The 26425-nt window shown below is 42.3% G+C and overlaps 1 protein-coding gene across 1 annotated transcript; it reads left to right on the top strand.

Annotated features, from left to right (window-relative positions):
- The first annotated feature begins 1364 nt into the window (after positions 1-1364).
- Positions 1365-21299, top strand: dlgap2b (discs, large (Drosophila) homolog-associated protein 2b). Its single transcript, XM_062411350.1, has 5 exons — positions 1365-2512; positions 11924-12141; positions 14650-14803; positions 16040-16259; positions 19815-21299. The coding sequence occupies exons 1-5, from the start codon at positions 1427-1429 to the stop codon at positions 20624-20626; spliced, it is 2490 nt and encodes an 829-aa protein (XP_062267334.1). The 5' UTR covers positions 1365-1426; the 3' UTR covers positions 20627-21299.
- The last annotated feature ends 5126 nt before the right edge of the window (positions 21300-26425 follow it).

Below are 26425 nucleotides of genomic sequence, written 5' to 3' on the forward strand. Positions count from 1 at the left end.
TTAAAAGCTTAAATGAATCTAAAAACGTAAACTTGAGAGAAACTGGATATTTTTGCTTGAATTCTCAAGCAAAAATTTTTATCTCATTCCTTCTCAGAAAAGTACAGATGGGTTATTACCAGCAGTGACAATGAACTATACAAGGCTTTGTTGTTTCAGCACAGTATTTGGAGCCTGAGCAGCGTTCTCCATTAACCACCTTGCAGAGATTGGCAGTGCAAAAGGTTTTTTACAAGGTTGATTATTCACACACGCGATGCACTGTAGAATAATTAGGCATAGGGCTAATAACAACTGGTGCACCGCAGGGCTCGACACAGAACTTTTATATAACAACTCTTTCATTACAGAGTCAATATGTTGAGGGAATCACTTGCACGATGTGTTCAGGAGCATGGTCTTCCAATGAAGAGATGTATCAGAGGAATTAAAGCAAAGTGGAGCTCCGCTTTTAAAGAGATGGTCTAATGTAGTCCAACACAGCTGGTTTCTGGTTATACAATGTTCTGTAATGATTATTAAAGGATAGGTAGGAGCATTTTGATTATTGCAAATTCCTGTTTAATTTTCTTAATAACAGTCTTATCACTCACCTTCTGAAGTTTTCTCCTTGTGAAATGCTGACATCTACACTTACAGAAAACAATGAATTTGATTTGTGAGAAAAAATATTACGCCGACAGATTATTCAAGTCATCGTTGCTTGAAGGAGATAATCAGTAAAAAAACTCTGAGCTTCTTTGGGGGCTGAAGTGGAACGACTTTTCAGAAGAGATTTGGTCAATAGTGTCTCATGAAATCCAAACACAAACCCTTTTCGTTGTAGAAGATCGTTATTTCAATCTTCAATTTCAAACGTTAAACTTGGAAACTGATTTTAACGATATGTCAGAGCTGTGTACATCTGTGACTTCCTACTATAATAAAAGTATTGAGTATAGCAACTTGGTGTGTTGGTATAACATTCAACTTCTTCCTCAACTAGATCTCTTGACTATTCCCTCCCATTACAGGTCCCTTGTTGTTCTGTACACTTCACTATACTGTGCTGTATAGAGGGATGATAATATTAATATACACTAACTTGAACAGGCACAAAAACTGTTGGTATCTCTGAGATTAAGTGATTTTCGTGAGAATTAAATGAATGGAGGAATGCAGAGAGAATCCCACTTGAGTATTTATCTATCATGTTGTTACTTTTAAGGAGAACCACTAGAGCAATTTGAAATTACGGGCCTATGGGCTATAAACAGAATTACTCTTCATGGTTGTTCGGAGCCACTATCTCTCCGACTTCATGCATCTCTTCTCATGTCTTTATTTTCTTCTGTCTTTCCCTTTCTCTGAAATAGACCAGAAGTTTTCACCTTGGTCTCCGTCTCGAAAGTTCAATGAAGGCAGACGCCTCCCTCCGGCCAGGAACATGAAGGGCTTATCGGGCAGCCGTTCCCAGCACCAGATCCCTTTACCCCATGGCTTGGACTACGACCCCCACATCCATGACCTCCATGCTCACCATGGCGCTGACTCCCGCCACCAGTCCTACCTGCTCAGCCCCACGGAGAGCTGCCCCATGGACTTCCACCACCGCTACTCACCGCGCAGCTCCATCCACTCTGACTGCATGATCATGGGGCCGGTCATGATGCCTCCAGCTGCCGTGTCCGAACACATCTCCAGCAGCACCTTCCCCAGAATGCACTACAGCTCACAGTATTACGACTCGGCCACACGGGACGACTGCGCTGCCATCACAGCCTCTGCCACCTCCCCGGCTGTCGCTGCCGCTGCGGCCGCGGCAGCTGCCTCCGCCCACCACGCCGGCAACAAGAGCAACCGCCTTCCTGCTAACCTTATGGACCAGTTTGAAAAACAAATGCCACTGCACCGTGACGGCTTCCACACATTACAGTACCAGCGCACCTCCACCACCACCGAGCAACGCAGCGAGAGTCCTGGCCGCATCAGGCACCTCGTTCATTCTGTCCAGAAGCTCTTCACAAAGTCTCACTCCCTGGAGGGCTCGTCCAAGATGAACGGCACAAAAGGGGACCATGGAGGAGGTGGAGGAGGAGCGGGAGGTTACCACCATCACGGCCACCACTCCACCAAACACGGTAGCAAGAGGAGCAAGAGCAAAGAACGCAAGCACCGCTCCGGCGGCTGGTGGAGCTCCGACGACAATCTGGATAGTGACAGCACCTACCGCACGCCCAGTGTCATGTCGCGGCACCACGGAGAACACGTCAGCCACTGTTACCCGGATTCCATGCACAGCCACCACTTTGGAGACCTGTCTCTAAAGACCTCTAAGAGTAACAATGATGTCAAGTGCTCGGCCTGTGAGAGCATGGCCATGGCGCCTGAGGGCAAATTCATGAAGAGGAGCTCCTGGTCGACACTGACAGTCAGCCAGGCGAAGGAGGCCTACAGGAAGTCATCGCTCAATCTAGAGAAACCCATAATGCATATGGACCTCAAGCCTTCACGGACATGTCACTACCTGCAGGTGGGTGGTCGTTTACTTTATGATATATATATAGTTTGCTTCTTAACAATCTGTCCATCGTATTTGCTAGTAATAGGGACATCAGTGAAGTAAAGTGTTTATTTAAAGTTTCAGTTCAAGAAATGAAAGACCCATTTAATGTTTATTGTTTTATGACCTTAACTGTCAATGCAAATTTAACATACATGAATGGAGCTGCCGTTTTCTTTAAAGATTAAAAACATATCGCCTCCTTCAAAGCGTTTCCCTGTACGAAGTCTCTCACCTCTGCTGAATGATTCTTTAGAAAGTGTCTGAGACAGTATTTCAAGGCTGATTATTTTTGTACTGGATTGAAAAGAAAAATATGACAAACAATAATTGAGATCAATATTCCCTCTCTCCCCGTGGAGGGTCTTTCTGAATAAGATGGAGCGGTCGATGTATTGATTGGATTTCCTGCTGGGGGAAGCCTTTTGAATTCCACTTTTCTTTCTGTTACTCTCTTGAGGGCAGTTGCAGTGTCTGTGAGTGTGAGTGTGAGAAGCTAATGTATTTATCCAGGATTACCTTTTGTGTAGTCACCTCAGGGGGCTATTGTCTATTAAGGTGCAGAGATCAATTGAGTGAATTGATGTCAGGGTGGAAGACACTGAGTATAAAGGGTTACAGGCAGCTAGACTGCAATGGAGAAAGATAGATTGGTTTTGGGCAAAACATGTTTACTGATGAGTCAGAACTGCTGCAGGCAATAATTAAAACATTTTTATACAGTTTCTAGTCCACCGCCATAACGTTCAGGGACTAATATAGCCACTAGTAACAATTTAAAAAACATGGTATTAGACAAGTGTTTGTAATTTCAAATAATTAGCATGGCTTTCCAAAGTGACTCACATGGTTCAGCATTAGAATAATGTCAATATTGTTGGGTTGTCCCGAACACCTGAATAAACATTGTGGTGTAAAGGCTTCAGTGCGAATCACCCACTGATATTCTAAGCTTCGGTCGCAGCAATAGGAAAGTGAAAGGAATCCCTCGAGGTATTTTATGTTTAAGAGGCAAAATAAAAAAGGGTTTGTGAACTCGTTGTGACCTTAACCTTTGACCTTTGACCACTAAAGTGTGATAAGCTCATCCTTGGGTTAGGGTTAGGGTTAGTGACTGGCGACCAACCTGACGACTTCATGCCTCCTGCCACTGGCTGGCGTCCCCATGGAGGCAGGGATTTCAGTGACTTGTGAATAGATTTAAAAAGAGGCATCATGAGCCCTTACTAACATAAACCCTTTTCTTCTAAGGAGAACTGTCTCAGCTGCTTTTGAAAAGGTCTCCTGCTTGTAATGGGAATGGAAAGGATGCAGGAATTGGTCATTATTAAAGTTGCCCCCACTGCCTGCCTGAAGAAGATTTATGCCTTCTACTAACACTGCATTTATCCTGCTCTAGCCTCCCCCCCACCCCCCACTATGCCCTATTTAGATTGTGCGTGCAACGTCATCAATTCTTAGTCTCTGGCCTGCTTTTTGTTTTTTTTTGTAAGTAATGAATGTTAGTAATAGTGGATTTAAATGGTGCCACACCTACACAAACCCATAAATAGTTTATCTTGGGCTCTGGATGCGTTCCCGTCCGTGCTTGGAGAGGGAGAAGAGGCTGAGTCTTTGCCCAGTGCACGCACTTTGATGCTATGTGGAGTGCACCACTACACACAGCTACACACAGCTAGACACACAGCTACACTCAAACACTATGGTTGTTTGTAAGCCGTGGGGACAGACAGACCCTGTCAATACGGAAACTCTTTCACTGACATTCGACAAGCCTCCGCCTGCCCTGCAGCTGCCACAGGAACACATCCAGCGTGTCCTCACTGAGGGCTTCATTCAGGGGAAGAAGTGGAGGCAGATCTGCACACGGACATCGGGTCAACACAGTGTGGTTAGCGGATTTTCTCTGCTTGATGCCTCAGGTTTGTGTCCACTGGTGGCAAGGACAGATCTGTCTTGGACAAGCTGTTGAATTGACCTTGTTCTTGCAAGTGTCAAATCTAGACTCTAGAGGCTAGAGTATTGGAAATGTAACGACTGATGAGGTGAATCTTAACGATCGGGTTGATAAGTTCATATCCTCTTCATGACCTGATCCACCATCAGTAAATTAAGTTGTTCCTGGTGTCTGTGGCCTCTCGCTGGGTCGTACTAAACACAACCACTCACATCAAGATGTTATGATTTGGTCCCTCACCAACCTGCCTGTCTGCTCGCACCTTGCTCTTGCTCCCACTGCTGTGACTGGAGTCACGCTGGGAGACATACACGGAGTCATGGAAAAGTCATCTCCTACCAGTTGTTCAGTCGGTGCACGGTCATGTGTTTTCTGGCTGCAGTAGTGGAGGAAATCGAATGAAGGATAATAAATGCTGGAAAAGCTTCAGTTGTAAACTCAGAATGAGAAATCAATGTCAATTCAGGTGTATTGTGCATTTCCAATAATACGTTATTGCAGAGATTTTTACAAATTACTAACTGAACAGTTGTTTCTGATAACCGATCATTTACATTATATATATATATATATATATATATAAATCTGCATATCTGCTGTCAGTCACTTTTCCTCAATGTTTCTTTAACTGAATTCTATACAGGTAATATATCATCCATCACTTACTTGGCCAGGTCCCTTGTGTAAGAGGAATACATGAGAGTAAATAAAGTTGAAATACCTTGGTCCCAAAATCAAGAAGCATGCTTTGAAGGTGAGCTATAGTCTGGACTGTGGAGTGAAGCCAAACTGTTTCTCCAATATTCCATAAACCACGTAGCTTCAATCAATCATATCTGTGCCTGTCCTTGTTTGAAATGGAGCCAATGTGGTGCTTTACCTTAAGTGTAATAATAAAAATAAAAATCTCTCAGGCGATAGCAGGGAATTTGAAAAGATTATCTCGGGAGGAACTCAGTCTCCCCTGTGATGTCTCCATCCTCTGTAATGACCCTAAAGATTGAGCTTGTGTCCTCCCGATGATATACAGCCACCATTACAACATGTTACGTCTCTCAGGGCGCTCTGCACTCACAGTGTGGTGCTGTACACCCAAATATACCAACAGAGAATTTACTGTACGTAGAAGTACACGCTCCATATAAAAGTATGGAGACATATTTAGGTTATAGTCTGCACTCCTGTCAAACGGGGATTAACTTCCTGCTGATTTGTAAACACCTGTTTATTGGAGTTACTGTACATAGTAGGAGACTTGCTGGGCGGCTGTGGCTGAGGTGTACAGTGGTCGTCCTCCAACCTGAAGCTCGGCGGTTCGATCCCCAGTCTGACCCACCTCCATGCCGAAGTGTCCTTGGGCAAGATGCTGAACCCTGAATGGCCCCCCCATAGAATAACAAAGTGCTGCAAATAGATGCACTGTATGAATGTGTGAATGTAAAACTTTACTGTAAAGCTCTTTGAGTGGCCATCAAGACTAGAAAAGCAATATATAAATACAAAACCATTTACCATTAACCATTTAAACTGGGGTCACAGTACAGGAATTTTGGGTTGGTATAATCCTTATTCAGCCCCCCCCTCCCGATAATTGAAGGGTAAATCTGATATTAAGTAATAATATGAATATCCTGTAGTGCGTGATGTGCCATTATTTTCTAATCTTGAAGTGTTGCCGTGTTTAAGATTGTAGAGAATATCAGTTTTTAAAACTCCTGCTTCAGATTTACGTACCTTCAGTGACACACATTCAACCACTTCTTTGTTTAACAACTGTGTGGAAGTGGGGGAGAGAAATTACTCCACTAATTCACTACAAATTGTCCCACCAGGTTTTACACGTCGGTGATTTTCTGTGCTCTAACGTCTGCCACGCGCTCCCTTACGTAATCCCCGTCTGCTATCTGCAGCGTGAGGATGCTCTGTCCCGGGGTTATTTCTGTGCACGGCGTTCACAGTGTTTGTTCGTAACTAATGACGGTGGAGAGCTGCTCGTCTGGCTGGCTGCCTCAGAGGCACAGCTGAACGTGCTCTTTCAGGTGTAGCATCAAATGAGCGTGGAGATGAGGTAATGCTAATGAGCTAGCGCGACGCCTCCGTGAGTGATGGCTGCCTCGTTAAACCCCAGCCCCACATGATCCCACGCTCGAAGCGTTAGCGGGAAAATGCTTCTTCAACTTTATTGATGTATTTAAACCTGATTAACTTGCATCCAGATAATTGTTATTCTACTGACGTGGAAGAAAATAAACTGGAAGATTAACATGTATGATAGTTTTACTGATACAACTTTGTGGGATATAAGCGAGCCAGCTAATTTCCATGTTACCTTCCCAAGTAGGGCAGCGTTGGAAACTACTCCCTTATCTTTTTTTTTTTAAGCAGATGACTCATAGAGGAAGCTACATATCACAACGTTAATGAAAAGAGGATCAATTATTTCCCTACTTTGCTGTTGAATGATGAAAAAGTGTATCCTGCACAAAAGTTCATTGATTTTTAGATGCAAGGGAGAGAAGCATATGGTCCAAACGCTTCAAAGAAACCTTTTCAACTCCACTACAAAAACATTTGGGGAGAACGTGCTCGTAGAATGCATTAAATTAATGATGGTGGAAAGCAGGGGCTGTAAATCTTCCTCTACCTTCTCACTGTTTTCTTGTTCTTGCCTCAGGCTGTCAGGTCCCTGCTGAAGTGGGCTGTCAGGTCAAAGAGGATCATGGGCGATAAAAGAGACATATGATACTCGTTCTTTCCTCGAGTGTGTTACATGTTTTTTTTGTGTGTGTTTAAAAGGTCAAAATTTAAAAAGTTGAAAAGCATAAAGTCAAGTAAGTGGAACTGAAGCTCCTGAGAGGCGCTGTCAGTCGTCTGCAGCACTGTGACATCACGATGACCCACATTTTCATCGGGCTCACCTAGCAGCTGGTTTGATTGGCCCACTCACAAAGATAAAGCGAGGGCAGAGACAAACATTTCCGATACACGCTGGAAGTGATTGACCAATCACAACAGAGAGTGGGCTAGCGGGCCAATCAGAGCAGACTGGGCTTAAACAAGAGGGGGCCTTAAAGAGACCGGAGCTAAAACTAAGAATGTTCAAATGACAGCATCGGAAAAGTCTCTGATACTTCAAGAAAATACAGAGTTGTACATCAGCAAGTTTGTGAATATACGTACCTCTAAGTACATAATTTTATCCAGTTAAAACAGGGAATCACTGATACTTGATATCGTAATCAACACTGTGAAGATGAAAAGGTATTGGAACATCTCCAGCTGAAACCAAGAGGTGCTGCAGCGATGGAGAGGATAAGGAAAGTGATTCGTCTGTGGTACATTACCTTAAGGCAAGAAGGAGGTATATATCAGCCACTCTAAAGCCAGTATCTTTAAAAGCCATTCAGCGATTGTGGCAGAACGCAGCCGAGCTCCAGTATATGATCGGATAAAGTGAGTAACTGGCAGAGCATTACGGACAGCCCTGCGCCCGAGGCTGCTGTTTCAAGAGCTCAGGCTGCCCCCCCCCCCCGTCCGTCCGTCCGCTGGGACCACTGCTGCTGCTGAACCACACACTGACACTGTGTTGTACTTACTATACACCTGATCAATACGGTGGCAGACCGTGTAGCGTGTGACACATTGCCCCTGAAAATCGTTCCTCTTCAGGGTGAGGAAAGCACCGAGCCTGTGAATAACAGGACTTGTCAATATTAGTCAGTTTAATCACAGTTAAAAGATACAGGTGGGGTTAAACCTGCAGCGTGTCCAATATGACGCCCAGAGAGATCGAGGGTACTTGCTTCTGCAGAGTTACACAGGAAGTACTCTGCCCTGATTTATACAACGTGAAAATCTAATTAAATCCTACACTGGTATTTGTACATGAGCAATGTGTGTACAATTACACGCTCATGTTCACGTCATCCTGGTGCTGTAACACTAAGAACAGTCATTGATTACACGGTGGACTGTGACTTTTCAACCCCTCTTTACTTTGTCGATTATGTCTGTAGTTTTTGATTACACAAAATTTGAAGCTACAAAACATCCGAAGTAATGGTTCCTATTTCAGTCATAGCTAATTTAAGAGCTCATATGTATTTTGTAGCAGCTGTGTCACTGTGCCATTCATAACAGAGGGCTGATTTAAAAGCCTTAGTGATGTGACTGGCAACCTTTGCTGTGCAAACGGAAGAAAAAAAAAAAAATACATCACTGCCAGAAGTGCAGGAAATTGAATTAACAGTTTTATAAAAAAAAAGCTCTCACCTAAGTGCTATCCTCAAACATCATCTAACCGTTCTCATTCAACTGGTTTGATGATCCTTCAGATGTGAGGCAGCCTTTGAGTTACTTCTAAAAATGTGCTGATAAATCTTACCCCAGATCAATTTACTCCCAAACCACTGAAACGGACCCATTGATAAGTGGAAGGGTGGATTGTGGAATTAACAGAAGGAATCACCTTGTACGGCTGTTGCTCGGTAAAAGTGGCTGTTGCTTAAGTGTTGAAATAATCTTTTGATCCAGCAATCTACTGTTTAAATTACCAAGGTACCGTGCAAGGGAAACCACATATGAGGAAGCAACCTGTCAAAATGAAACCATCCTTATACTCCATATGCACGGTTCTGCTCATAACCCAGAGCCATATCAGTTTCTCTCTCTGTATATATTTAATACCGATTTCCTCCTAGGATGCAGGGCTCTGTGTTATCACCACGCACTTTGTCAAAAGATTACACACAGGAAACAGCCTTCACTCACAGGCCCACACACACTACCCACCAGCTTCAGGTTAATAAACAGTGGCTACCCTGTTTTTGTGTTTATTCCAGACAAACTGCTGCTGCTGCTGTCGGAAGCTTAACGACTGGTTCCCTCAGAGCAGGAGGGGAGTTTACAGAGAAAAGACAAAAAGTGTTCTTTATACTTTGAAAAGGTTTTGATCTGCCTGACTTCCTTTCAGCACGAGAGCCGGAGAATTCTCAGAAGTATTTAATTGGGCAATGAATAACTAGCAAGTGACCCCAGAGTGCAAGTCTCCAGGGACAGAAGATAACACATCTTATAGTTCACAGTATTTCAGATATGACACCTAAACTGTTTCATAGTTTATCTCACGCTTTCATATTTCAGTTGCTGGATAATTCTATTTGTGGTTAATTTCAGCTATGCCAACTCAATATAACACAATACAAATACAGAGTAGTAACACAAAGTAACACACATTTTGGCTCTGGTAAAATGCTTTTTGTTCTGCACTGGGTAGAAATACACAAGCAAAGTGATACAGCTTCTAAAATGTAAAATACTAAAACATCAGATTTAAATGATTACAGTTTGATTAATTTAACTCAACTTGTGTAAATATTTCTATTATGTTTCTAATTTAAGATTAATCTAACCACAAAAGAAGTCTGTGTGTTTCACCCATGGTGTGTTTATAAAGACGGACGACAAAAAATAAGTTTAACATACACTTTGTGTGACAATAACTTTATTATATGGACTAGAGGAGAGTTTTGGATCTCATTCTCCTGGGTGGTGTGAGGTTAAGCACTGAGTTTAATTTGAGAATCCGGGGCTCTGAGATGAATGGAATAAGAGGGGGAGCTTGAAACCAGGGAAGTGAATCAGCTTAATTTTCTGTTTAGTGAAAACGCAACCAGAGCTTATCCCACTACTAGTCTGATACATTTCCCAAACTCGTTTGGCTAATTGGGCCCCATTGTTCTTGCAAATACTATCTCTTGTGTGCACTGTACAAGCCTGATATTCTGTCTTCGAGCAGAACAGCCCTGTTATGTCTGCACTCCGCCACCATTTCACAAGTCACCACCGATACTGGCTCCAGTAAACAAGCAATATCTTGGAGTTCTATAACCTGATATTTATAAAGTGTCTGACAAGGCTTCTCAAAGTCCAGTAAAAACTTAATTCTCAGCTTAGCTCAGACGGAAAATGAGGAAGCGTCCACATTTAGACAAAGACACAAAGTAAAGGCTGGAAAGAAGAATAAACTTGGTTAAGATAAAACACTCGAAGAAGAAGAAAAACCAAATACTGCCGATGACCCAACTTCAGCTCAGCAAAGCTTTGAGGAGATTATCAGCTTCAAGGTGGGACAAATAAACCCTCCATAGAAGTGACCAGCAATTCAGCAACAACTTGAATACTTGTATTTAACTGCACTAAGGACACCATGGCCCTATTCATGACTGGTCCCCAAAAAGACAAATAGTATGAATCCTAATGACGACGCTGCTGTGAACTTGGCCATGCACTTCACAGAACAGCGTTTAGACAGCTCAGGGACCCGTGCACAAGCCGTGGACACTGAATTACCAGAGCTCCAGCAGGAGCAAGTGTCCCAGTTATCTATGCACGACTAGACATGTCAACAGAGGTTTTCCCCAGAGCCGTGGCACTTAAAACAAAATATCACCCAGCTCTCTTCCTGTGGCCAAACTTTCATGCACCAAGTGCATATGACTCCATTTAAAAATCTGCATCCTGTAAATAATAGATTCTCTCAGACTCTGCTCTCAGGGACAGATTCACACATTTAACACTGTTTGCTTTGAGCTTTATTCTATTTATTGTTTTCTTGTTTTATCTTTCCCTTAATATAACATCGTATTTCTCTTGACTGTATAAATCTAAATAGTCTGTGTTTGACACGTGTGCAAGACAAAGACACACTCAGTGAAATGAAGCTTTTCTGGAACTGAATTGGATCAGTGATGATTAATTACATATTGGGATTGGCCAATGAGAATATCCATGCACGCAGTGTACTCAAGCATACCCCGAACAATATGAATGGTTAAAACTTTATGGATTTTTTTGATGGTCCTCTCGATGGCCGGTCCGACTCTCTGACAGGTCAATTTTGGAGGTATTTGTCTGTTTGTGTGTGTGTGTGTGTGTGTGTGTGTGTGTGTGTGTTTGTGTGTGTGTGTCTTTATGTGGGTGTGTAGAGTAGGAGTGAATCGATGTTCCGTGCAGCTATACGATAAAATAAGATTTTACCCATTTGACATAGTAAAACATATATATATTTTTTTTAAATGAGTACTCTACGTGTCAGTCAATGTTCATCTTGTGTTTGGCTGCCACAAATAAATCAAACGAATGTGAAATCCTTGAAAACCATAAATCATCCTGCAGCAGCTTGACCAATGAACATTTGGATCAGTGTCTCCATGTGGAGACAAACCTCTTGTATCTACACTCAAGCAACTGAAATCAGGCAAACAATACAAGCAAATATCTCCCACTAAGGTAAAATATATTTGTTATACTTTGACTTGAAGTCGATTAAATGTTATCACCGATCATTCCCGACCTTTGACCTTGGAATAGGTTCAATAACTGATGTGTCTGTAGTATTGAATGCAGCGTGTTATCTCCCACAGGTGCCCCAGGACGAGTGGAGTGGATACCCCGGCGACAAAGACGAGGAGATCCCGTGTCGGCGGATGCGCAGCAGCAGCTACGTCAAAGCTATGGGAGAGGTGGAGGATGAAAGTGGCGACTCTGACACCAGCCCGAAGACCTCCCCCCAGAAGGCCGTGCGGCCTGACGCTCTAGTCCTCAAATCAGCCATGCAGAGAGCCCACTTCGACTCCCACAGGTAGGCCCGGTGCCCAGCTCAATACGTCCACGCCAAATCTATGTGTGAAGTCAACCTCCATCTTTATTATTTATAGGAGTAGCTCGGGAATTGATGGAGGGTTTAGGAGCAATAAAAATGTTAATTACTACACGCTTAACTTTTTATTGCAATGTGCATCTTCTCAGTGCTGAGGGCAGGAGGTAGATTGTGGAGTCTGGAACTGACACAAATACAAGTAAATGGGACATAGACTGTACAATGGGGTCAGTACAGGTTCACTTCAGTGTCCGCACAATTACCGAGGCACACACACACACACAGACAAACACACACACACAAATATGATGGCAGGGAGGTCAGGTGTGTTGTTGCCTGAGTGGTTTTGTTTTCTCAAGCTTCAGTACTGATAAAAGCCGGTGAGTCACATCGCCACGGCCTCGCCAATAACTTTGATCAGCAGCTTAATTTCAGTGACCAATGACAGAGCATGGCTTCACAGTAGAAATACCTTTATCCAGCACTGGACTCAAACTACTACACACTGTTGTTTTAAGGAATAAGCCATAACTTATGGGGAATGACTGGAATGCAAATCTGCAACCGCTTCACTGCACTTTATCAACAGATGACACGCTACTGTAAGTGTTTCTGGAAAAGATTTATTCAGTGTTTTAGGTGTGTGTGTGGGGGGGGGTGGGGGGGGTAAATGCAAAGTATTTTATAAAAAATTTTAAAACCTTAGCTTTCATAAATAATAAATCAATTCAGAGCTTCAACCTTATTGTTTCCATTTAACACCGACTCACTGCTTTGTCTACGCGCTGTCACAGGAATACAGATTTCCAACTCAGCTGCCGTCCATGAGAGATGGAAGAATGTATTTTTACAAATACCTGGAAAACTACATTTGGCTGATATTTGGCGTGAGGCTGCTCTTACTCGTTTTTATTAATACCAACATTACTCACCTGCTCCCGAGCACTGTTGGCTAACCTTCCCATCCATGACCGCTTCATGAGATCAGTCAAAGCATCGCTCTGCTGAGCGTTTCAGTGACCTTTTTTTTTTTTTGTCTGCTCGTTCAATATTTGCTCAACATCTTACACAGGCGACGTGCTTCATTTCTATCACAGTGTTGTTGACAAGTCTGTGGCAAAACTCTCACATTTATACAATGTAAGACTCCAGAGAGCAGGTTTAAATCGGCTCAGTCTAAAGGGGAATTAAGTATGGTGGAAGTACTGCAACTTTTAATTAATTGTATATTTAGTCAGATTACTAATAATACATTTAAATACAGAGTTCATTTCCTGCAAAAGGTCTCTGCAGTGGTCAAGGTGAAATAATATAAAAAGGTAGTGGGTGGCCAACAAATTGTAAATTCAAAGGATCCTTCAAAAGCAAATTGGACGTCGTGGAGTTCTCCATCTTTACCTAATCATTTCTTAATCGTCACTGGATGAAACCTGCTCCTTGGTGCTGGTTTATTTCCAGGCAGTGCGGCTTTTCAGCTAAAACCAAATTCTCTGAACCTGGGGAGGCGTCATGCATCCGTCATCCCCTCTGCCACTCGGTGCTCGCTGCTATTTTGGTTCCCGTCGTCTCAGCGGGGGTCTGATCACTTCTGCTTTTTTGTCCACAAACAATCCAACCCCCTTGTTTTTTTTTAGCCTCTGGCAAAGACTGGGATAATGTCTTATTATTGCAGCTGCGAGCGTCTCAGTGTTTCTCACACAGGCTCTGATGTAGCTCTGGGATGAGAGCTGCTGTTTTTTCTCTCGGAGGAAACTCGGAGCGAGACTAGAAGCTGTAACAACTGTAGTCATTAAAAATAGTGCAGTGTTGATCCCAGTGGTTCAGGCGATACCACGAAGGAGATGAGTCATTCAAATGCTCAGAATCACTTTGGAAAAAACACAATCATGAATTCTACAAAAAAGAAGACACACGACACACAACAATATATTCTAACCTTTGGATTTCTTTTGAATACAGTTTTATATTTGGCTTATTAGGGCCCGCGCACTGACAGTGGGAGGCCCTGTTGAAATTGTATATTATTATTATTATTATTATTATTCAGGCAAATGAATTGGCTTTTTGAGGGCTTTAACATGCTCAAATTCTTACCAAAATTTGTGGTGAAAATGAACGTATTCTGGAGGAATTTATAATGAGCGTCGCAAAATGGCTCAATGGCTCAATGGTGCCCCACGAGACCCCCGCAATGTGTCCACATTGACCGATCTTCACAAAAATCGATACACAGGTGTATCATGACCAGACAAGCAATAAAGTCTGCAGGTGCAATTGGAAAAATGCAACAGGAAGCCTGCTATTTTGCATTAAGTGGCCATTTTGGCCATATTCCACATTTTTTATTTGAGGTACTTGTACCAGGGCTTTCATTAGATCAACTTCAAAATGAATTGAGTTTCATCACAACAAGATGGAGATAAAAAAGTTATTGGAAGATCAATTTGTAATTCTGAAACCCTCTTCCCCCCCCCCTTTGCTCTTTTTCAGCCAGGGCTACCACTTGCAAACCACAAGAGAAATGCGGCCCCACCCCAGTGTCACGCTGGACCCCGCCTCCTTCCATCCGCCGCCCTTCCGATCTCGCAACCAGAGCTACATGCGCGCAGTCAGCACCCTCAGTCAGGCTAGCTGCGTCAGCCAGGTGAGTCCCCAACACACGCATGGCACCGCGACACACGTGACCAGACGGCGAGAGCAAATGTTTCGTGGATAGAAGCTTTGTGTTGAGGGCATCTGGGCAAAACAGTAAAACATCCCCCCTGGCGTCCATACTGCAAGTCCACAGCTGATTGTTGAGTAGTCATAGCATTTCCTGTCTTAACTGAAGTCAAAGGAAATAACCGATTTGTGTTGTTTTGGACAGATTTGTTGCTTTAGCCCACATCATGAATCAGCCCCAGATGCCAGTTTCTATTTCTAGCGTTCAGGACTACGAGGAAATGTTTATCTGGAGAGCCTGTGTCCTGATTCGCCCCAGCCCCCGAGGATTGCTGGAAACCAATTATCACTGTCTTGTTGTTGTGACGTGCCGGCTAGTTGGCTTATCTTTATCTTAACTTCTCGGACAACAACTAATGTTTCAAAGTAGAGAGACTTATTATTGTCTAACCTCACATCACACGTCAACCATTTTAGGTACCTCCCTCCCCTTTTTTTCAAACCCTGCTAAGAAGCTATACAGTTGGATGAATTGTGCGGGTCTGTTGTCGATCGCCCTGGTGGCAAAAGACGTGGCTGCTACAGTAAGAAGATGTGTGACACAACCAGCGAATGAGTCTCTGTACGGTTGAGTAACAGATGCGATGCTAACACTAATTGTATCATTAATAACTCTGATGTTTAACGATGGTAATAATAGAAAAAGTTTCTTGAGTAATATTGAAACTCGTCCCTTCTATACAACAGAATTTAGAAAGTTAAACACTGAAGCAATAAGAAAACGATGATGTTTATATAACTGTGTAACTGTGACAGGGTGTTAAAGTCACTAACTGTTAGATAGACAGAACACAACTGAGTAGATTGCACCTTTTGCATAATACACAACCAACAAATGTTTTCATCTTGTATAGAATTTACAATATTGTTAATTGCTAAAGTTACATAATTACACGACTGAAACTGTTTTTGCTAGTTTGCTAAATGAAATGCTTTTGAAACACAAACTAAATACTTTTTTCTGATTGTGTTTATGTTGTCATCTGCCCCTTTCTCTAATTTGATCTTGACATTTATTCAGTTTAAGGTCCGAAGTGACAGTGGCATTTCCTAATGCTAACACTCCTTCATATTTGCTGTGCAAAGGGGAAGAATCAAAGTGAGAAAGAGAAAGGAAGAGGAAAAATTAAGGACTGCTATTCCTGTTTTTGTCTCTCAGGTGAGTGAGACTGAGGTCAATGGCCAGTTTGAGTCAGTTTGCGAGTCCGTTTTTAGTGAAGTAGAATCCCAGGCCATGGAGGCCTTGGACCTGCCTGGTTCGTTCCGCACTCGAAGCCACAGTTACCTCCGTGCAATTCAGGCTGGTTATTCCCAAGATGACGACTGCTTGCCTTCAATGACATCCTCCACTGTCACTTCAACTCTCAGATCCACAACAGGTAAAAAAAAATCCCCCCCCTAATTGAGAGAGGGCTTAGACCACATATCCTCATACATCCTATACATGCGCACAGACCTGACATACCTACATATGTACAGTGGGGAACCCTTGAGCTTCAGAGATGCCGGGCTGAATGATCCCAGTTCCTTTTCTTTGGAAGCTCTGGTGTGCGTGTGTGTGTTTTTGCCTCTGCACACCCCCCCCCCCCCCCTCCTGATTGTTCAGATGGATTTGCTTGTATGTTAGTTTGCACGATTCATGCACCATTAGCCAAGCTTCTGGTCGGTGACTTGTGGTGTTGCCGAGCTGCAGACTGGGCTACGGGCGGGAGGGGATGCATTCTAAACACTCAGATGGCAGCACACGCTCACAGCACACAACGTCACAACACAGCCACGACACATGGCATGCCTAAGAGGAGCAGGCCCTACCCTGAGCATGTTAAACTGTGGTGTTATATATGTGTTGTGCGAGGCGTCTGAGTTACTTAGGCCAGGGGTAGGGGAGCGGCAGGTTATTTGACACAGTTGTGTTGCTCTGCTCCACCAACACACAAACACATGCTTTGCAACTCACTTCACAATTGACCTCGTTAAATAAAAATAAAAAAACGAAAATCTTGTAACCAATTTAAGGTAAGTCGACAATCTCCAAAGACTAGAACACATGCACATACACACACTGGTTGCACAAAGGATCTGCCCACTGATGGTTTTCTCCCACAGTTTGACTTGGCCTTCGTTTATTTGCAGTATTGTGTTGTGTTGCATGAAACTCGACGTTGTGAACAAAACTTTTTTGGTCTCAATCATTGTGGTCTTCAACGGCAAGTTTCAAAAAGAAGTTAATTTTGTTTGGGATGTTTCTTTGTTACTTATAATTACACATGAACTCACAGATGGTTTTTCTGAAACCAGAGAAATTTGTGTTCGACTCAATTTAAACTATCTGGTTCTTTTTTAATGCGACATGCAAGGTTTTGTGCAACACAACACGTGCAATGAAATCCCTAAGGTGACACGTTTCAGGTTCTTTGTGCAAGCAGTCTCTGCAGTAACTCCCTCACTCAGTGCATTTGGTGTTTGCCTGCAAGAGTAAAGCTATGAACCCTATTGAAACTTTTTTCTTTAATTACGTGCATTTTTATATACTATGACCTGGAATTTGAATTGTTTTTGTACACTCTTCTGTCAATTGAATATTGGAGACATTGCACTTTTAACTCATTCTGTGGGCTTTGTTTTCTGGTTCAATCTGGACTTTTGTTTTTTCGGGAATTCCTCTCATCTTCAATTTGGGTTTTTTCCATCTGCAATTTCTTCGCTGTGACAGAAGGATAAAGAAGTGTTCTCCAATCCCACCGTCTTATTTGCTGAACTCATTTAGGTCTCTGCTCCAAATCTGTCCACTCTAAAAGGGCCGAACAACTGTAGAATGTGTTGTGAAGTTGTATTTCAAAGATCGGCAGGATGCTCTATCCACAACATGTCAGATAAGGTTAAAGTAAACCAGAGGAAGGGTTCACTGGATGGTGATTAGTTACACGCGGCACCGTCACCTCCTAGTTTATGACCTGCTGTAAATAGTATTCCTCATTTGGTTTGCACTCCTCTGAGGGAATAGTTGCCTTAAAATTGATAAAGTATTGATTCCTGGAATCACGTTTGTTAAGTTAGTATTTAATACTAGTTTATAATTGAATTGTAAGCGTTAAGAAACAAACCCCGTGTGAGGCTAGTGGTCCCTTGAGTGGGGCGAGGATCCCGAGCTGCGAACCCCTCTCCATTTGACCATCCATCTCTTGAAGGATAACCAGGGGGAAAGAACAACTGGAGGCATCAGTGATGATTGCTGCAGGTATTTTAATGTTGACACGCATACATATATCTATGTATATGTGTGTTTTTGCACTGCCTTCTCAGTAAAAAAAACATAGCCACTTAGAGTTTATTAAATAGAGCTGGTAGAAAATACCTCGTTATGTTTCCTCGTAGCAAACACGGTTTCAAACAACTCACAAAACCTCAGACACTGATTTTCATTTGAAAGCCTTTGCATCTTAATATTGATGACAATGATGAATGTGATACTGGCTTTTGTGAGTTGTTTAACATGTCTCTATTTAAGTGTTCTTAAACCACATTATAAGTGTATATGTACTTCTCAAACTTGTGCCTGCTGCACACTAGAGGATAATCAGCCAGACTTTGGTTTGACATCAACGAGACTCAATTAGTAAGAAAGGAACTGCAATCGGGCAAAACCATGCGATAGCCAATTAGGGTGAGAACCCGGCTGCCGAGAAGACTTCTGTTTGTTTTGACGACGAACTTGTGGAACAGTTTAAGTACTTGTTTAATGTTTCCTGTCCTGTTTTTGCAAAAATTACACAAACAAACGCAACAAGCTGCAGTCCAACCTGCATGTTTGGTGTTATTCTAACTCGATAATGCAATTTTCTGGAATCGCGTCTGTCGCCCTTCGTTTCTACTGGTTAGTCAAGGTTGTGCGTTATCTCGATTAAAAGATTAAACATATGATATCAGTCGTTATTGTCTCTGGTCTCCCATGACTTTAAAATTCCGTTAAAATGTGAAAATCCTCTAGTGTGCAGCAGTCACAATGTCTTCATAACCCCAACCATAAAATAGCTCTGAATGTTATCGCATTGCCACTGTCTCCAATCATGTGTGAGAGCAGCATCTGTCTGCTGTACATGTGTAAACTCTATTCTTTCTTTCCATGGAAATTTGACATCTTAAAAAAAAACGTTTGCATCGAGTCTGTCAGCTGTGTTTGACTGTGGGATTGCAGCCTCTTCCTGGTTGCAGCCCTGAAAGGGGGGGGGGGGGGAGCGAGCCCTCCCCTTGCCGGGTTACTTTCTTCATACGGTCTAATCTGCCACCTTGGACCTGATATGTTCAATAGGGTTCATATCTGCTTCTTGGCCCAGTGGGTTGTGATTCCTCTGCTCCCTTTACATCTTTTCTTTTGCACAAAATGGCACAAATTTGTTTTTCCAGTCAACATTTTGATATGTCTTGAGAAAAAGGGGTTCCTCGGGAAAAATGGGATTCATCATTTGATAAGGACAGATGCATTTGGTGTGTTTAATTCCACTCTTTGCTGTGCTGTGCAGTGAAAAGATGGAAAGAAGCCTTGAGATGACTGAGAAGGCAGTGTTAAAAACATCGTGAAAAGTCTACAGTATGTGAGTCTCATGACAACAGTTAGGTGTGTACTCCTCTACTCACTCAGGAAGGAGCAGCTGACCCTCAAAGCCATTTTGTTAATAGTTCAACTTGAACACCACATGATTAGAAACTTTAAAACACATGCTACCAACTCCACCAACAATAATCTTCCACGTAACTCATAGTGGGCTAGAACCAAACAGGAAATGGTGTCATTGGAACTACTTGCCACTCACATACTGTATGTTTTCCATAGATATGTGTTGACTTTCTGATTGAGAACCCAGATCAAATCACACTCCAGCTGTTCCTTTCACGTTGAATGTCCTTCTGTTTGCATATTCAAATTTTTCTTCCAGAGGGATATGATATTGTGGATGGGACCTCTTTACTAAATGAAGACATGATAGACGATGATGACGGTGCTAGCTCCTCTGCCTATGCGGAGCTGGAGAGGCTGGAGAGAGAGACTATGGCCTGTCGCAGCCAGCACAGTACTAGCTCCACCATAACAGCCATCTCCGTCCCACCGGCGTCCCCGCCTTCGTACAGGATCCCCTCCGCCTCGCCGGTATCCGCCTCCGAGGCCCCGGTCCCTCAGGCCCTTCAGGCCTTTAAGGAGTCGGCGAACATGGTCGCTGCCTTCAACCTGCAGTGGAAGGATGAAATCTCGGCAATGCGCTATGAGCTGGCAGAGCTGCGCAGGGACGTCTGTGGGGAACTGAAAACGTTCAACAGCAACTTCTTCAACTTTACTCAGTGCTACAATATGTGGACTCTGTGCCGGGAGCCGTGCAGCGACAGCACCACGCAAACAGACGACAGGGTGTCCATAGGAATCCAAGCAGGCTCCAGTTGGTCCATCCGGCAGAATAAAGAGGACAAGTCGGTGATGTGCCAGCCAGAGCCGGCGCCGTTCAGCATAATGGATTTCATGGACCCGCCACGGATTGAGATCATAGAGGGAACCCCTGAAAGCACGCCAGACGGGTCGGGCAGCCCTGCCAGCCCCATTCCAATAGAGGACTTCCCCTGGGAGATCATAAAAAAAAAGCCCCATAAGCAGCAGGACTCAGGTGCCCACACGGGTGGCCACAGAAGCGCCAGTCTAGAACTATGGAGCAGAAAGTACACCAGTGGGCCCATGTCATATCTGTCTATGTCATTCTAACCATTCCCATACGCATTCTGTGAAACGAGACGAGGAAGCCAGGGTAAAAACCACGAGAGGCAGGGAAGTGCTGTTGTTAGATGTCCCTTTACTCTATGCAGACACAGAGTCTGCATCTCTTGAACAGGTCACAATGTTGTTCAAGCAATCTTTAAAAAAACAAGTGTCTTGCTCAGCCATGGAATAAATGAGAATGATTATGACTCACACCGATTTGAGGTGACATGAGAATGTGAGCGAGAGTGTGGCTGATGTTCAGATCCTCAAGTGCCAACGAGTGCAGCATTATCTTCTCTACCCGACCTTCAGAGAAACGTCAGTTACAGTAGACACACGATTGGAGATCTGAGGGTCACTGACTGACCTAGAATCAGCCACTTGGTCAGCAGAGGAATAAGTGGGCCTGTTTCTGCACATGAATTTGAAAAGCTCAAGCTCATGTTCATTCCAGTTTCTCCTATAGTGTAGAAACGTTCTTTTAAGCACCTCCTGAGAATACTGAATAAAAACTGTGAATAACTTTATAAAACCCTAGTTTTTTTAAAACAAGTGCTTTAAAGATGAACACATTTATTTATGAATATATTGATCTATATAATTTCCTTTTTGGTTGTTCTAATCAAAGCATTCCTCTGCCATGGCCTTCATCCATTTTGCAGCCAGTTCCAGTGGAAATGGGCTTTTTCTAAGTTATTGTAAGAAATTAAGAAATATTAGATAGTGCTAACAATAACTCATGATAGCCCTAATAGCAACGTTTAAAAGTCCAATTCTCTGGAATATTAGATGGATGACACTGATCTCGAGGCTCTGTTGACTGGCTCTGTGGCCCCCGGCTGAAAAATAGTTTACAGTGATTTCAAAGTCTAACAACATGTGGAGAGAAACACAGGGAAGGGGGATTCCCAGTGATCACGAAGTATGAATGTATCGGCTTCAGTTCATTCTTGCACAAAACTGCATTTCGTGTTCCTAACTCCTGTACATGTATATAAATGTACCATTTTGTATATAGAGAAACTTATATTCAATACTTGTACTGTTTGTAGTTATAGACATACTGTGTTGCCGGCGCTGAGAGGGGTAAAAGCAGGAGTTGTGGTTCTAAACCAAACGCAGCACTTTTCTTTTTCCAAGTCTTTGAGGTCTGCCACCATTTCCTTCATCACGTCCGCCATCCAGCCGCCGTTGAGCCTCATAAGGAGGTTGGTAGTTCATACCGGTGTTTCGCCTTTGGTTTTTTCGTGCAGTGGTGACTGCGCTGTGAATGTAAAGTGTCCAACCGATCCCATGAGGAATCTCTGTAAACGGCGAGGCACAATGTTTTTTGGGGATTGGAAGCCTTTGAGCAGACTTTGGTTTTTAATTTATGTGCATTCATAGATGTTAATAGAGATTAGATGTAAAACACAAATCGCTAGTTGGACTCTGAACATTGAACAGAAGATGGAGACTTGACCCAGTTATCTGCCGTCTACACTACAAGCTCCAAAATATTGTCAAACCGCCCTAGAGGCTAATTCGTTATCAGATAATAACCAAATGCCTCTGACTTTGTTTTTAGAGGTTTAACAAGTACCAATTTGAATTCACAGTGTCGGTTAAGTGTCCTCAGAGATATGGACTAAATTATACCAAATTCACCTTTTCTTAAATGCCACTTTTCTCTGGTAAAGACTGGATTTTGTTTCATGCTGGGCCGGTTCATCACTGCAGGAAGACGACAGAGAAACATCGTACCCTATAAGTAGACAATCAGAGCCATTGAGGGGCCTCTAGCGTTTCCCCAGAGGTGCAGTGCAGTACCACTGAATGTACTAACACCGCCTCACTAGTGATGGCTTAGCTGGGCTCCTGTGGGAGGGGGGGCCTCAATCACCTGCTATATTTGGCCAACTGCTCATTTTGTCTGTTTAACTCATAAAGCTATCGTCCTTCTCCAGCCATCGGCATCTCCCTCCACCACTCATCCATTCGTCCCGTTGCACCAACATGGCGTACCAAAGTTAATCCGGAGGCCCGTGGAACTGAGGCCACGGACAAACGTCTCCCAAGTTTTGACATCACTCATCTGTGGATGATCACTGCAGCACAGGAGCATGGAGAGCCTGTATGTATCGGACCCCTGACTGAAATGTGAACCTTGCGACAAGGACTTGTGATAAAGGAGAGGCGACAGCTTTCACTTTATAAAGAGAGAGAGAGCGTGGATCCACTTCGCTCCTTTTGCACGACCAAAAGACAGTTCTTGCAGAAAAAAAGTGGCATTTTTTGAAAAAGATGATATTTATAAAAAGGTTGTACCAGAGGTAAGGAATCAAATTTTAAGCCACGGAATAAAAAAAAAAAAGATTAAAGGCAGATATTTTCCTTTTTCCGGTTTTTGCAGTAGCTCCACTCCACACATCTGTCACAGTATCTCATCCAACCTGAGCTAAAAGTCCGAGCCAACGATTTCATTTGCCTTGATAATCTAATAGTGTTACAGAGGAACACCGAATCAAGGCTTGTTCGTGCTGCTCATTCCAGCAGCAACTCCATAACTCTGATGTTTCGGTACAAAGAGTAAAAAAGGTATAAAGGATAAACTCAACTGTATTGTTGCCATTCTTCACTCTTTGCAATACAGAATAAGCATTTTTTGTAAAAAGCTTATAACCTATTTATAATTGTTATAAACCCAAATAAAATAATTTTGCGTTTTATTCCATCGCAGACCAGCCAAAGGTCGGGTTAGAATAAATCATGACTAATATCAGTGAAAGGCATATGACTGTGACAACATTTAGCCTATAAACGTTTTAATATATAAATACATATATATATATACAGTATATATTAAAAAAAGAGAAAAAACTTTGGAAAGGCTTGTCTTCATATTTTTGCTTTCGAATGACTAAGAGGGGAATGCAGTGGCGTTCCTTACTTTCCATCTATCCCCATTGGTTGGGGAATGCAAAGTAACTTAAAGGTGCTGAGGACCGGCCAATCACATTGTCTCAAATCGACATTCATTCATTCTATGCAAGTCGTATGTTATTTGTCGTATATTTACGTCATCTGAATATTTACAGTTATGGATATTAGGTGTTTTACGTTAAGCCTTCACGCAAGTCGTCAATGCCAGGAATGGATTTTTGATGTTGACAGAAAAATATCAGCGGCTCTTTTAAGAAAAATGAAATATCTTTCATTTTGTTTTTGATTTTATTTTCTTGCATGAGCCCCGGGCGACACTAGCGGCAGTTTCAGTGTTTTCCTGCAAAGCAGCCGTGTCATTGCCACTGCTCCCATCTTAGCTTCGAGGTGTACGAGTGTCCGAGGGGTTGTCGGTGAGATTCCTGAGATTTTTGCCATCTTGTAGCATACGTGTGCTTCGTAAAACATTACACACAGAAGAAATTAACAATCAAAAGTGCGTCACACATACAATATAAATGTTAATAACTTGTACAGACAATATAATTGGAAATGCTTTGCAAATACATTCTAATGAATTTCCATCAAATGGAACTAGCGACTGATTGATGCCAGGGAACTCACTCAACACTATGAACACATTTAAACCCAATGTTTCGTCATCATTCCATCCTTTAGCCCAAAGAAAATAATGACTCTTCCCTCAAAACAAGTTGAGATGTAGCAGAATTACAGATATTGATCTAAATATTAAAATGAAAGAAAGCTGTTACCCTAAAAAAAAATATATACTTAAGAAACTGACAAAGGGTAATTTAAAGATATTTTTAACCATATTTTTGTGCAATGAAATATATAATTGTTTGTAAATTCTGAACAGAACAAAGTCAACTTCCCAATTTGAGTTTTTGTCGACATTTAAAAAATGTTGTCATCCAGAGATCTGATGCAACAACTGTGCCCCCCCCCCCCCAACACTGCTTCAGTAGAACTTCCTTTTCTCACCCATGTGCTATTTTCCTGGTTCCACAGAGATCCACGTGTTCCTCTGTCCGACGTCACTCACATTGCAACTTTCAGGGATCTCAGACTGCATTGTTCAGTGAATCAGATTTTTGTCAAAAAGTTCTAAAGCATTCTTTTGAGAACCATAGTTTAGCCGGCATTTGTTAGCGTACGCTTAATTTGTTCAACGAATGAAATGTGACATGTGATATTTATTACATTTTTTTTATTTGTTTTTTTCCGCTTATCGTGGTGTTTCTTGTGAATTTCTTTTTCATTTGACAACTTTTATTGGCCTTATGTATTTTTCATAAATTGATATAAAACAATGGATTAAAATGTTTATGATGCTTATGTTTATGGCAATTTTAATGACAAAAAATGGGGGTCATAGCTTTACGATGGCGTCCAAAGATGAAACTGACTTGTAGCATGTCCGTAGTGAGTCGTCTACACACCCTGACGCACAACAAGTACACAGCATGGGTCTGGCTTACTGTCTTTTTACTTTGACTCCTCTCTATTATGCCTTGCTTCTTTTTTTTCTTTTTTCTTTTTTTACTGAGTTATCATATTTTTATTTTGGTTTTTCTTTTTTCCTTTTTCTATTTTCCCCCCCCATTGTAGGCGTCCGTAGCTTAGCTGGGGGGCGTAGAGAGTACGGTAGGTCTGGTAGGGAACCGCTTTATTCTGTATTCTTTTATATCTGTTGTTAATACAGTTTTTCATACATTTTGTCCGACTCATCCACATTTTCCACCCGTTAGAAGAATAAGATGCATCATGAAGTGGCAGCTACTGTCCCCACTCACTGAGTACGTTGAATACATTTAAATGTTTTCATCTGTTCCCCACATTGACTCAAGTAGATTTTACAAGATGATGCTTGTGTAGAAGTTGCATATTGAGTTTAACAAACCAAAAAGAACAGAAGTCCCACATGTTTGCCTTGTGTTACGTTAACACTGAAAACACACTGGCATTGGAAACGAGACACAATATTCAAATGTTCCACTTAAAATCTCTACGGCACAACTGGAATATACTTCAATTGAAAACATGAATAGATTTTTTTTTTTTTATTGTTTATTTGGTTTGTTTTTATTGGTTATATTTTAATATTACAGTTTTGTTCAAATTCATTGGTTCTAGTAGTGATTCACCCTCTTGCTTTGACCATTGTATCCGTTTTCTTTGAGCGGAGGGCGAGGAATCGGTCGGCACACGGCCGGGCGTCTTTATTTAGAAATGTCCTGGCATGCAGCAAGGCAGGTTAGGACCAACGTGACGGCTTTGCTCTTCAAACCACCGCAAATCAATGCTGCTTCTAGCTGATATCATGAATCTGGTTTTAATACTCGTGAAAAATACCTTTTCAGAGCAATACTATTCAATAATATTCATACAATACTAGTAATTCTAAGGTGGTGGGTGATGGATACTGAAAAGTATTCTCTCTCTCTATATATATAGTTGTAAATCACCCAATCTGCACAAAATCCTGCATATACTATTTTACTTGTAGATATATTGGGTTCTACTACTTTAATGACCTCATTAGCAGCAGAGCAACATATTGAAGATATGGATATTCACGTCCCCATAAAGGTTTTAGTGAACCCCTGACGTTTCCTCTACCACGCCACCATCAGGCCAAAGTAGACACTCCCCAACCCTAATGACCTTTAAGTTTTGAGAGATTTATTCAAGCTGGTGATACATTCAATAAAAAGGATCTTTTAAACCCAGTTACTTGTAAGTAACAGCAGCAAAAAGACCAATATGTCAATTTGTTTTATTAGTCGAGCTGTGAATACAGGGTACTATGAAAATACTCGAGGGGCTCGTTCAAAAATACTGTATCAGAATCTCGTG

This window comes from Platichthys flesus, chromosome 18 (genome assembly GCF_949316205.1).
Source record: "Platichthys flesus chromosome 18, fPlaFle2.1, whole genome shotgun sequence".
Classification (NCBI taxonomy): Eukaryota; Metazoa; Chordata; class Actinopteri; order Pleuronectiformes; family Pleuronectidae; genus Platichthys; species Platichthys flesus.